At 44.2% G+C, this 14614-nt stretch overlaps 1 protein-coding gene across 1 annotated transcript in view; it reads left to right on the top strand.

Annotated features, from left to right (window-relative positions):
- Positions 1-14614, top strand: part of LOC144784158 (A-kinase anchor protein 9-like) — a 574985-nt gene that overhangs the window by 452518 nt on the left and 107853 nt on the right. Inside the window, exon 11 of the mRNA XM_078662830.1 lies at positions 5731-5828. Coding sequence (XP_078518956.1) covers positions 5731-5828 — 98 coding nt within the window. The remainder of the gene's footprint in view (positions 1-5730; positions 5829-14614) is intronic.

The raw sequence follows: 14614 nt of genomic DNA on the forward strand, positions 1-14614 counted from the left end.
AGTTTACCAGGGTTATGTAATGGCTCAATAACATACAAAATTCATTTCAAACTGAAACAGGTTGGGATGTGGAAAAAGGGTGCATAGAGTATGCTAAGAACATTGATTTCAATGGGGTTGGTTCATGTGTTGGGATAAGTAATAGATATTTGGGTTACTAGCAACAAAACAAAACCCCTTATGTGTTGTGGGCAATGTTCTCCGTTGATAGGGTACAGTGTGGAACATCAACCAAATATTTTGCAGTATAGGACACAGGTGGGCGAGGTTATGGTGTTATTTCTTTATTAAGTTCACCCCATGGTATATCATCGTTCAATCCAATCCTATGTGTGGACAATCTGAAAATCCACTTTCACTCCTAAAGAGCGTTTCCTGTCTTATCTATGGATGAGCCTCCAGTATGGTCCATCTTAAGTCATCAGGTGTATGCCCTACCATAGTGTAATGGGCACACATCTTAGTGTTAATTCTTTTGCACCTGATGTTACTGCTTTGTTCAGTGATTCGTACCTTAACAGCTCGAGTGGTCATGACTATAAAGGACACAGCTGGATGGCTGTGTGTAGTAGAGTATTCTACCCCCTACACCCGAATACTCCACACAGGGAAATCCGCCTAGGAGAGGCCTCACTGGCCTGGACGGGGGATTCCCTAAGATATTTGGGGATCAGACTCTATCACGAGCCCCGGGACCTCTTGGAGGGTAATCATTACCGTGCCCTCCGAGGCCTTAAAGGCCAAATCGGTTTCTGGAGGACTTTGCCACTGGCCCCCATAGGTAGGGTTGCATTATCGAAAATGATCATGATGCCTAGACTCCTCTATTTCTTCGCAAATGTTCCTGTGGTCCCCCCCCGGTCCTTCTTTCAGGAGCTGAACTCATTGCTGGTGTCCCTGATCTGCGGGCGGGGCCGCTGTCGCGTGGCCCTCTCGACTCTGCAGCTACCTCGCGTCAGGAGAGGTATGGGCGCTCCCTCATTTTAAGCCTACTTATTGGCGGCACAGCTACAATGGCTGTTGCGGTGGACCGCACAACGTAACCTGGGAGAAACGATGTCTCAAGGCGGGCAACTGGCGGTCCCAGAACTAACCCGAATGCTACTCCCAGGCACAAAGCCCGACCCAGCACATCCACTGTTGGTGAAAGTGGCTAGGTCCTGTGAGATGCGGATCCATCGCATGTCCAGGGGGTCGCCGGTGTATTCCCCTTTGTTACCTCTAGCAGGGCTCCCGAGGGGATCGGGGTTTTACACTAAGAGGGACCTTCGGGTTTGGACCGAGCACCAACTTACAGACACGGAGGCCCTGTTTACCGATGGTCAGCTAGCCTCGTTCACGGCCCTGACCAAGGAGAGAGGGCTCCCACCCGGTTGATTTCTGCTACATCGACAACTAGTAGCAGATTGTGGACGGACCTGGGACATCAGGGACGGGGAACCGGCCACTCATCCGGTGGTACATACGCTGCTTCGTATGGGAGCGGGTAGACACCATATCACATGGATATATAAATCCATCATCGAACTTACACAAGTGTCATTATCGAGATTGCGCCTCCGATGGGAGGAGGATTTCGGACGTAGTCTCCATGACGGGGAGTGGGGGACGGCCCTAGAACATCATAAAAAAGTGTCCCTCAACCAGCGATTCAAGAATGTCCAGTTCAACGTATTGCATCGCGCCTACCTCACACCAGCACGGCTTAAGCGCTTCTACCCGACATCCCCATTTTGAATGCCCCCGATGTAAGACCTCGAACGCCCCACTCATGCACATGTTTTGGTCCTGCCCTGGCCTGCAAACCTTCTGGACGACAGTACACACTACACTGCAAACAGTCACCGGCCTCACAATGCTCCACACGTGGGAAACCTGCGCCCTCGGTATCTTTAGACGCAATAAAAAAAGAAAGTGGAGACCAAGTTCGCACTCTTAGCTATACTGTTAGACAAACGTAGCATAGCTATGCATTGGCACGGGACTGAGGGTCCCCCAATCGAGTAAAGAAATGGGCCGCAGCCGAGGAAGACCTTATCCGCCAGGAAGAAGCCCGCGGCATACGCCGATGCCCCATATCACTAGATTGGGCGACACTTCTGCATAGCTTTCAACAAGCACAGCCCATAGGTATTGACCCAGCGCAGAGCCCGCGAGCGACACCAGGCGTGCGTGCCTCCTCCCGGTCCATGGGCACCCCCCACCCGTCCTGCCAACTCCCTCCTAAACGGCCCTCTTGGTTCCTCGATATCATCTGACATGAAGCAAGGAGTCAGAAGTCTGTGGATAGACGCGGATCATGGTCACACTAGCTCCACTTCTTTGGGACCCCGATGCCCTCCCCTCCCTCCCTCCCCGGCTCCCAACCCCACCCGTTTGTAAGTCCCCGAGTTGAAGTTAGAATTTGGATGGCCATTTCCAGATGCCCAATACGAGGGACTTTGGACTAGAGACAGTCATACACCTCAGAGAACTTCGGTGCACATAACTCTGCATAGTCTAGGTGTCTCCACAGGGCATTTATGGCGAAAGTGGTGAAGGACGCCCCCCCCACCTTTTAACCGAGTCACCTGTCAGACGATATCCCCCGCCACCGCCAAGCAGAAATATGGACTGCATCGATAGAACTGTAACACCCCTGCATCAACTACTTGTATGGAATGCATGAAATGTAAAATTCAAATACAAAGTATTATAAAAATAAAAAAAATAATAACATTCAATTTACATTGTGTCATTTTTATTGAAACTTATTCATTTTAATATGGAAAACATTTCAAAGTGTCGTTTTAAATCTATTTATTTATTCGAGTGCTTGTGGATGCACGATTTTTTGTTTTTCTGTCTGGTGCGTACATCTGTATTCGAAAGATTATGAGTGCTTGGGGGGCCGATATTTAAAAAAATGTTATGCCAGAAACCTTTGCGGGAGTGTACTCAACAACTGCCCAAAGTTTCCTGGCCAATGGATGGATGCTGTTTTAATTCTATTTTTTTATTCGAGTGCTTGTGGATACACTTTTTTTTATTTTTCCGTCTTGTGCGTACATCAGTATTCGAAAGATTATGAGGGCCCTGGGGGGGGCGATATTTAAAATAAATGTATGCCAGAAACCTTTGCGGGAGTGTACTCAACAACTTCCCAAAGTTTCATGGCGATCGTATGAATGGTGTTTTAATTCTATTTATTTATTTGAGTGCTTGTGGATACACAATTTGTTGTTTTTCCTTCTGGTGCGTACATCAGTATTTGAAAGATTATGAGGGCCCTGGGGGGCCGATATTTAAAAAAATGTTATGCCAGAATCCTTCGCGGGATAGTACTCAGAAACTGCCCAAAGTTTCATGGCGATCGGATGAATGGTGTAGTAATGCATAAAGGACAAACAGACAGACAGGTATATATATTTACCACTTTTTACATTTTTAGCACTTTTTATCAAGGGGTGTTCTTATCACTTTTTAACATGATAATACTTTTATACCTGTATGAAATGTTTTAATATTGCTTTCCAGAATGACAAAATTGTGATTTTACCCTAATTGTTGGATTAAGCATTGATGCATTTTTATACACAGGTCACTTTATCATGCACTTTTAACACTTTACATTTTTTCTCCCTGTAGCACGTGTGATTTCGCCTTTCGCACAGCTAGACACTGATCTAGTAGCACTGTTATTCGCACTTTATATCTTGCTTGCCTCCATAATATCTGAATATCTTCACTATATACCTTGTGACATAGTATCTAATGGACTTATCCTGTTATCTGTTTCCAAATTCGCACCAAGATATACTTTATACAAATTTCAATTTATGAAATTATGACTGTCATGTTAAGGTATTTTAATAAGTGTATATATATATAACTTATTTTGCGTATTTGCGCATGAAACATTTTAAGGAAACATGATATGTTTTCTATGTCTATAGTCATGTGACTATACTGAAGGTGGGGCTTAAGCAAGTCACTGAGCATTATAAAAACTAAAAAGTTTTACTAGATCTTTGCATGTGAGGCATGTGAACAAGGGCTCGTGGAGCACGAAACGCGTATTGCCCTCCTGTTTTACCAGCTGACACTGCAATAAAGAACCTGTGAACTTCAGTGGTCCGTCTCCTACCTTGCTTGCTTCGCCGGTCCTGGGTGGATTTGGAAGTGGCGCTTTTGGAGCTTAAAAGCATGTATATATATATATATATATATATATATATATATATATATATATATATATATATATATATATATATATATATATATATATATATATATATATATATATATATATATATATATATATATATATATATATATATATATATATATATATATATATATATATATATATATATATATATATATATATATATATATATATATATATATATATATATATATATATATATATATATATATATATATATATATATATATATATATATATATATATATATATATATATATATATATATATATATATATATATATATATATATATATATATATATATATATATATATATATATATATATATATATATATATATATATATATATATATATATATATATATATATATATATATATATATATATATATATATATATATATATATATATATATATATATATATATATATATATATATATATATATATATATATATATATATAATCTTTTTTGACACCTAATTCTCACCCCTCTTTACTACCGTGAATGTTGTTTTCATTTTCTGGTTGCATTAAAAGAATTCTAGTTTGCAGCTTTGACCTTTTGTATTATTTCGGGTTAATTAAAAAATAACAATGTTTAGTCGTCTTGTCAGTGGCTACTCTTCAAAGAGAAAAACTAAACTTTTTAAAAGAAGTACTCCAAAATAATGTTTTTAATAGTAAAATCATGTGCCTCAATTTTCCAGAGACAGTGTCAAGTGTCGATGTTCTTTACATTTATTTACATATGTAATGTTGATTATTATTTTATGTGAATAGTTGTGTAAATTGTGTTTTAAGGGTTTGACTTGATGTATAATGCAAAGTGTTCAAGACATAATGGAACGTAAGTTTTTCGGCTACACATCCTGTAAGGCTTAAGATTCATCTGCTGGGGACTCGAAGCACTAAGGGACTCCTAGAATAAGAGTTCCCAGATAGTGCCATGGTAACTATTTATAAGCATCAGGAATTACTTTCTGTTATGGGAAATTGTTATTAGACTCATATTTGCACATATGATCGTTGGCACTAATGACTTCAAAATCAGGTGTCATCTCATTTGATATGTTCTTTTGATGTAATGACATACTAGGATCTTTTTAGTTGGGCATGCATTCATTCTCCTTTATAGTACATTCTTTTTTGTTCTCTGAATTCATGACACCACCCTTCATCTGCATATCAGTGGACATATATAGTCCTTGAGCTGTTGTAAAAGTGCTGAGAGGAGAGGCTGCTAAGGGATGCAGGTTAACTGTGTGTGATAGACCACCCTATTACATCAGTTTTTTGTGTTTGGCATATATTGCTTATCCCATACGCAACATAATGTGCATTCAAATGTGATTATTGGAGGGAGTTTTGATGCGAGTACATAGGGGATGATTCTTGCATATTTGAAGCTGACCTATTTCAGGACAATAAAAATCTAGGAAACTGACACCCATAACATTTTATAAATAAATAAATAAAATAATATTAATGTGCATCTTGTTAAATGTCTTTGTAATCTAGAAATACAAGCAAACATGCAGACTCTTGTGGCCCAAGTAAAGGAAGACTATCAACGGCTAATGGAACTTCGTGCCAAGCTTATACTCGATTCTAAAAAGGTAAATACTAATGGTGCTTTTATTATAACTCATGAACTATATACTTATTGTAAATTCAAATGGAAATTACCATTATAGGTGAGGCCTGATATAAGATACATAGAGCAGGTCGTTAAGGAGTCAATTTTCTGTATTCCATTTGTAAGTTATGAGACAGAATGTTGGAATTTAAGTGCTGTAGTTGGGGGAATACCTTCTGTTAGGAGAATACCATCTTAGCCAGACGAGAAGTACTACCCCTTTTATTTTATTTTTTACAATATAGCAAAGCAATGATTTTAAAGAGAGGACACTTTCATTTTGCTGATTCGGTTTTCTATTTTGAAGGACCACATAAGTCCTTACTTCCAAACCTTCTAATTCAACTGACAATGAATTCTCCAAAGGGAAATGTAGTCCAATTACGGTTTGCAGTATGGGAAATGCAAATTCAAATTTGGTAAAAAAAGAAAAGAAAAGAGTGAACGTGAATTTGCTGCTAATTTTAAGAATACATTACAGACGGGTTAAACTACAGTACATACTTTTTTTTCCTGTTTAAATCTTTTTATTAGGGTTTTACATTACAGATTCCCATGTGGAACTTCAGACTGATCACAGTTTAACCATTTCTTATGCAATTGTTGAACATCAACAATAGTTACAGAACAACATTTCCATTTAGGTTCTAATCCTCCAAGTACGGTTACATATCATCGCCCATATATCTATTACTGGTTCGTCCCGTTATGTGATGATATATCCTGTTGCGTCTGGTCCCTTGGGCTACATGGTGGTGAGGACTGGTGTAGCATCCTCCTCTCTGTCTGTGCTATCCCCTGCAATGTGTCTGATCATTGGTACTCTACGTATAAGTCGGCTTCCAAACCACCGATAGAAACGTAACTGTAAACCGAGGGAAGAAACGTCCACCTAGAAAGGGAGGGGAGGGGAGCACAAGGGGCGGGCGAGGACGAGTGGTTGTGACTGGTGGTGCCTGAGCTGGCTACTGGTCTGAGGGGTGAGTGGTGAGTATCTCGGGGGGGGGGGAGGGGTAGCGGCCACGGGGATAGACAACAGTCTCAATGGTATCATCTGCCTATCCTATTCTATCCTCCCGCCTGGGTATCACTCGGCCGGTATTGGGGCTTGTGACCTAGGGGGCTGAGAAGGGTCGCAGGGTAGGGGCTGTCTCGTCTCCGGTGTCTCCCCTGCCGCAGTCTCTTTTTTTAATTGGATTTATAATTGCGACCAGCCATAGATATTGAGTGTTTGCGTGTACCTTTTACTTCTTCCTCTCTCAAGGTCTCCTCCTCCACTGCCCCGTAACTGTTTACCGCCCCTACCCAAGCTGCCTCCGGTAGTCCTGTAGGGGCTCTCCAGTGCATGGCTATGTTTTTTTGCCGCCAGGAGGATGCCTAGTGACGCAAATCGCCATTGCAATTTTTCGGACTTCTTTTTCCGGAAGACCCCTAGGGCGCATGTCTCCCATGTGGTTATGTGCAGAAGGTTTACCGTTGTTTGAAGCGTGTGATGTACCCTGTCCCAATACTGTTGTATGGAGGGGCAATCCCAGAACTTGTGCCTAAAGTTCGCCTCTAGTGCCTGAGAACTGGGGCATGTGAATCGTGTATCTGGATAGTAACGGTGTAGTTTATCCGGCATGAGATACGCGCGGTGTAGGATATTAAACTGTATGTTTTCGAATCGTGGATTTCTGGAAACCTTTTTAGGATATTCCTAGGCCTGGTTCCACCCTTTATCATGGAATGCTCGACCCACATCTTTTTCCCATGACTGTCGCAGTCCGCCCAGGGAGACGTTAGTCAGTTCCCGAATTGCCTTGTAGTGCCACGTTATTAAGTGTCTACCTGCTCCCATTCGTAGTATTGTGTGTGTAGCACTGGATGTGTCGGGGGTTCCCCATCCCGTAGGTCCCAACATTGGCGACCGCTGTCTAAGAGTTGCCTATGCATTAGAAATTGCCCCTGTGGGAGGTCATACCATTCGACCATCTGAGCATATGTCTTCAGTTGCCCCTCGTGGAACAGAGCTTCCACCTCTGTCACATCATGATCGGTTCACACCTGCAGGGCTCTCGCAGTATGATATTCTTTCTTTCGGGGTAATCCCACTCGGGGAAGCAATGGAGAGTACTGCGGTCACCCCTTTGACATTCGGTGCACTCGCATCATGCATTTGCGGGCTATGGAAACCTGCAACGGATGTGCGCGGGCCGGCTTGGTGCCCGGCAGTAACATTCTCCTGATAGCGGGAAGGGGTAGCCTGCCAGTCTCAGTGATCGTTTCTTCTATGTGCCTCTCTGCTGTCCAGTGAGATAACCACTGAAGTTGCGCCGCGAGGAAATATGACTCAAAGGACGGGGCTCCCAAACCTCCACAAGTCGTAGGCAGATATAACGTGCGTAGTGCTACTCTGACGGTCATCTCCCCAGATCAGTGCTGTGAGTAGCGCGTCTATATCCCGGAAGAAGGATCGTGGTGCGACCACTGGGAGATTCGTGAAGTAATATAACATTCTGGGAATCATTATCATTTTTGCTATGGCTACACACCCTATGGGCGCCAGAGGTAGTGTCTTCCAGAAGCCCACTGCTGATCGTAGGCCCGCCAGCGCTTTGCGATGGTTACCCTCGTAGAGCTCCTCCGGGGAATGATAAAGTCGCACTCCCAGATATCTAGGGGCTGCTTCGCTCCACTTCAATGTCTGAGTGCCTATCACGATGTCCTGAGGCGCCAAATGAGGGCAGAGAGGGAAAATCGTCGATTTTTCCCAGATAACTCTGAGACCTGAGGTCTCCCCAAATTCTTGCAATGCTGCCCATATCGGGGTAAGATCGCCTGTAAACATAAATCAGAAGGTCATCTGCGTATAATGTTACGCAGTGTATTGTATCCGCTACCGGGATTCTCCACGTTTGCCCCTCCTGTCGTAATCTTATTGCCAAAGGCTCTAACGCCAGAGCGAAGAGGAGGGGGGAAAGGGGGCACCCCTGTCTAGTTCCTCTCTCCACCAGGAATGGGGCTGATATAAGTTTGCCGACTCTTACCCTGGAGGTGAGGCCCCTGTACAGGAGCTGCGTATATGCCATCAGTGTAGGGCCGCTGTTTATTTTCCGGAGGACTGCGAACAGATGGGGCCATGTCAGGGCATCAAACGCTTTTTCTAGATCTAAGATCAAGCATGCCGCTCGTGGAAATCGGTCTTTTATGAAACAGCCTACGCAAGTTATATGAGGTGTTGCGTCGTGGTACGAAGCCACATTGGTCAGTATGTACCAAAGCTGGGAGGATTTGACTGTAGCGATCGGCCAGCAGTTTCCCCAGAATCTTGCAGTCGGTGTTTAGGAGTGTTATCGGTCTGGGAGTGCGGGGTCTCTGTGAGGTTTCGGGAATGTCACCAGCATCGATTCGCGGAGCGATTCCGGAAGTGTACCTCTGATTAGTCCATCTTCGTACGTAGATGCCTGCTGGGGTACTAACTGGGCCGCAAACGTGCTATAATACTCGAGTGGGAAGCCGTCCATTCCCGGCACCTTCCTCCTCTCCAACGACCCAATTGCATGCTTTATGTCGGAGGGTGTGATCTTTCCATCTAATTCTTTCCTGTCCGCTGGGGAGATTTCGGACATGGGCGATGGGCCCATACACTGCGTCAGCTCTCGCAGTGCTTCCGTCGTTGGAGTGCAGCAGACTTCTGTGTAATAGTCATGGAATATGTGTAATATATCGATTTGGGAGTGTTTGAGATGCCCATTCTTGTCTGTGAGTTCTGTGATGGGATGTGTCGCTGTGTCTTGTTTGGTTAACCAAGTCAATAGTGCTCCTGTTCTATTTCCCTCCCGATGTGTCCTAGTTACATATGCGCGGAAGTTGTATTTGCGTAAGTCTCTCAGCGTCTCCGCGTGTGAGAGTTTAGCTGCTGAAAGCTGCACCAGTGTGGCTTTCCCCTGGTTTACGTTTTGGGACAGTTCCGCCAATTTCGGATACAGTGTCCTCTGGCGCTGCCCTTATATGCGTCCCACTCTATTGCTCTGGAGGAAGCTGTGCCAGCATTCTGCAGGAAGTGTTCCTGGAGAAATTCCCCATGAATTTGTCGGAATGCCTGATCGGTGAGGCATTCTTGGGATAGTTTCCTTGTTGGAACTGGGGGTGGGGGGGTCGCCACCTTAGGGTCACTCTGCGTGCGTCATGATCCGACACTATCCTGCCCATGTAGTCAGTGTGTTGCACCTTGGGCAGGAGTCCTGCGGAGCACAGAAACCTATCGAGTCTAACACGCAAATTGTGGGGGATGGAGTGAAAGGAGTAAAGCCTGGCAGCTGGGTTCTGTACTCTCCGGGCGTCCACCAACACCTAGTGATCTACCCATCTCCGGAAGCGTTCAGGTTTTGTGTACAGGCAAGTGTAATGGTGGGGGATGCGACCTGTCTTGGTGTACATCTAGTACGCAATTATTATCCCCTCCCAGGAGCCATGGGACCGCTGTGTGGTGAGCCAATACGCTTGTAAGTTTGTCCCAATATTGATCTTGTTCTACTTTGTGGCGTATATACACCCTATGAGTAGTGGTAGACCCCCCAATAGTCTTGTCATTAATACATATCGCCCCTCTTTGTCTATTAGTCGTGTTTGCTCCTTGAATGGCACCCCTGGTCTAATCCATATAAGTGCACCTCTGGCAAAGGCAGAGTACGTCGTGGCACAGACAATGCCCTGCCATTTTTTACGTAGGCGGCCTACTTCCTTTTCCGTCAAGTGTCTCCTGCAGGAGGGCCACCTGGCCTGTGTCTCTTAATGTAAGCGTAAATAGAGTACTGCTTATTGGCCGTATGCATCCACCTGACGTTTAGTGTGACAAGTTTTGTCTGTGTTAGGGACTATGTGTCATGGATCATGAGAATATTCAGTATTCTTCTCTATGTATACTGTCCCCTTTACTCCGCAAGCCCCACCCAACCATCCACCGCCCACCCCCTCTGAAAAGTCTGCATTGTCCGTTCTCTGCTTCTCACCCGCTTGAGGATACCTTGGAGATTAAGGATACAAAGGGGGACAAACTGAAACTCTGGGGAACATTCCCAACTTGGAGGACCTACTGCTCGGGGCAATACGTCCAAACTGGTTGTCATATGTAGACTTTAGTTCGTTGTTGTGGGGTAGTGGATTTTCATCTCCCCGACCTCTGCCGGCGTGGCTGCTCGTTCATAAGAGACAACGGGAATGTGCCCACTTGCACGACATCTGTTCTTGGTTGCTTGCACCGGGCTGGAATATCGCTCATTGTTACAATCGTTGCAGTAAGTCCTGATGATCGCAACGCTGCATCCCCGTGATTCGATGTTGTCCCGCCTGCGTGTAATTCGGTTCGGGGCCGTGCCACTCTCACTTTGCGCCTTGTACCTCTATTAGTCCATTATATCAATGTGTCAGCCATTTGGGGGGTCACTATTGGAGGCGTCATTGAGCCCTCTCGAGATGTGGGTACGTCACTGCCCTCGTCTTCTGAGCTGAACAGGTGTGGGCCTCTTTCCACATCCGACTCCCGCTCCTCAGGGTCCAGGGCGGCCACTGCTTGTAATGCTTTCCTGCGTTCTGTGATTTGCGTGAGGTCCGGGGAGCCGGTCACAGCTGGGCTGCACCGCACACTGAGTTGCGTGAGGGTGACTCTTCGGAATCACCGTCCTGACCGTCTGGATGGTTGTCCAGGAACCACACAACTGGCCCTGTGCAGTCTTTGCCATCTCGGGATGCATGGATGGGACTCTGCGTTCTACCCCGCTGACAAGGGCACTCCCGTCACTCAGCTCAGCCCCGACGGCAGCAGGAGATGCCCGCACTGCAGGTGCGTTCGACCTCCGCAAGCCCGTTCTCCGGTCCCCACCACGAGCGCTGCAGGCGGGGCCCAGGGACTCTTACGGTGGGCCCGGATCTGCTTTAATTCAGGGTTGACGTGGATGCAGCCCTGGTGTGGAGGTCCTCAGAGCGTCTCCTCCACCGCTCCTCCCGCAGATTTGGACGCTCCCCAGGCAGGGAGGGGACCCGGAGGGGGGGAACCTCCCGTCAAGGAGTCACAATGTCGCAAAGCCGCGGAGCCCCCAGCTCACAGGGTGCCGTCCGCTCCTCGGCAGTCAGACGAGGGGTCACCGCTCCCTCACCTGGTGTCTCCGGCTGCTGCGCTGTCGTTGTCACCCTCCGTCTGTCAGGACCTTAATTCTTGCTCCAGTCCCCGGCGGGTCACACCGTTATGCAGTGGGCCCGCCATTTTGTGCAGCAGTTGCGGGGATCCTCCGAGGGGTGCTCCAGGCGCGCTGTTACCTCATGTGCTGGGGAGTTGGTCGCACCGGAGTCGGCTTTGCACCATCAGGACTCAGATGCTGCCCATTGTGTGGCTTATGGGTGCAAGGGGCTAGGATTAATGTTGTTTGCGCGGGCCGCCAGCTGGAGCCTCAGGGAGAAGGGTCCGCCATCTTGGCTGGCTCGGCCACGCCCCAAAAATTAGAGTACATACTTAGTGATGAAACTTGTGAAATAACATTAACATTCCTGCTATTAGTCTGAAGCACTATTAAGATTCCTTCCTAATATTAAGATTCTTTTTATGAAATGTAAAATGTAATGTACCCTGAGAACATGATCTACGTCCCAGGTTCAACCATACACATTAACATCGGCAGACTTCATCAGGGCTACAAATGCACAAAACCTAATAGCCACCCCAGGATCAGATATGACCAAAAACTGTCACCTAGGTTACACTAACCATATCACCATGTGTAAAGATAAACAAAATAGAATTTCAAGAGCAACAAAGTTCTATCAAATTAAAAATAAGATTCATGTATTTAATTAACATTGGCACTCATCAATAAAGTATGCCATAGGAGAGAAAACATAAGCTTAAAATAGGAATATCAGGTAAAGGAAAATAAGGTATACAAAGTTACTAGTCTACCACCAAGAAAAAGGTGAATCATAGTAATACCTGCTTTCCTAACAAAGTATTCCAATGCATACAAGTAGTAGCAAGGTCTTCAAATATTGCAAGTCATTCAAATCTGAAAATTATATTTTCCAATTATTAACATGTACAAAAGCAATACCCAAACAATTCTTTATACAAGCATAGAGTCGGCTCACCTTATGGCGAAATCAAGGTGAATAAGTGAATCTGAAAAATATATTTTCCAATTATTAACTTGTACAAAAGCAATACCCAAACAATTCTTTATACGAGCATATTCGTCTCACCTATTGCGAAATCAAGGTGAATAAGCGAAGTGCTGAAAAGTATAAAATCAGTGGTCCAATATCTGCAAAGCAACAGTATATACAAAGTCATTCAATATGACCCTCCTCATCAGAGTAGATATACTTAATAGACACAGCGCTCCAGTTTCATAAGTCATTTCTATGAAGGAGTAGGTGCATGGGGCTGTAAATCATCCCTCTGCTTCTGTCTGTACCTCGTGAGCATGTGTTGGCTTATATTGCGCTGCCAAAGTGATTGTGAACTAAGTAAAATGCAACGATATACATGCATGCCAGGACGTGCATGTCAAGATATTCGACTGGTTTGTTGTTTACACCACTAGTGCAAGTATAAGAACCTGCATACTTCTATGACTTATTATCAAATGTTCAGATGCGTTTAAGATGCTATCTGTATGTGGATCTTACTGCCAAAACACTAGTCAAGCAAGCATGCCAAATTAACTGTAATAAAGCTTTTGCTTAGCACTAGTTCCTACAGACGTAGTAATGGTGGTTCTTATCCGTCCTCGAGCACCCTTTACATTATACTCCTTACTGATTGTGTCTAGTGAATTTGTGTTTTGCTACAAGTGTGTGCACCGTATCTCCCTATTCATTGTTCATACTATCAAAGAGAAGCTTTTCAAATTGACTAAAAATAATCAGGGATAGAAAAAGTAATTGGGCATGCATAAAACATTGTGTTTTGCACGTAAATTGTTCCAAACTCTTTGAATCTCCAAATAACAAGGTACCAAAAGGCACTTCAGTCGTGACGGGACTGGTCCCTAGAATGTGTGGCATTCATTCGGTACATGCATTTTTTGGTTATTCTGAGCCAGAAAACTCAATTGCAGTCTACATCAAAAAACCTACCCATCCCATCCCCTCTCTGTATTCCCCACCACCCCAGTTTGAATTTTGATGAAATATCAACAAAGTGGTGATAACAGTCAATGTGTGATGTTTTATGTAGATTGAACTTAATGTTCAACTAGATGAGGTAAACTTTTTTTTAAACTGAATGAGTGTTCCCTTATAGAGAGTTAATGAAGATTCAGAAAACTAATTGTTACCATTTTATTAAGTATTACCACAAAAATGTGGCACTGTTTTGTGTATTATAGTTTGATTGCCTCTGTGGGTATTGTGTGATAAGTGGTAGAAATGTTGAAGGATTGGTGGCCATGTTCTTTGAATGAAGGATTATTAATATTTCAGTTACCTTTCCAACAAAGAAATGGATATTAAATTCAATGTATATATATGTTGTTAAAAACAAAATGGAGGTAAGTTATGTATTCAAAAAGTGCACATGATCTTGCTTTACCAGTAAGGATGCAATTTTCATTAGTGTTAAAAACAATGAACAGGTCAGGTTTTTTTGTTTACATTTCTTGGGTGGGGGTATGATACAGTTCCATCGCAAATTTCTTACATTTTTTAAAAATACATTACATCCAATTACTGAGTAAAAATTCCCTTTGCTAAGAATATATCCTCCCCGTCGTTCCCCCTTCCCTCCACGTCCTT

Source organism: Lissotriton helveticus, chromosome 10 (assembly GCF_964261635.1).
Source record: "Lissotriton helveticus chromosome 10, aLisHel1.1, whole genome shotgun sequence".
In the NCBI taxonomy this organism is placed as follows: Eukaryota; Metazoa; Chordata; class Amphibia; order Caudata; family Salamandridae; genus Lissotriton; species Lissotriton helveticus.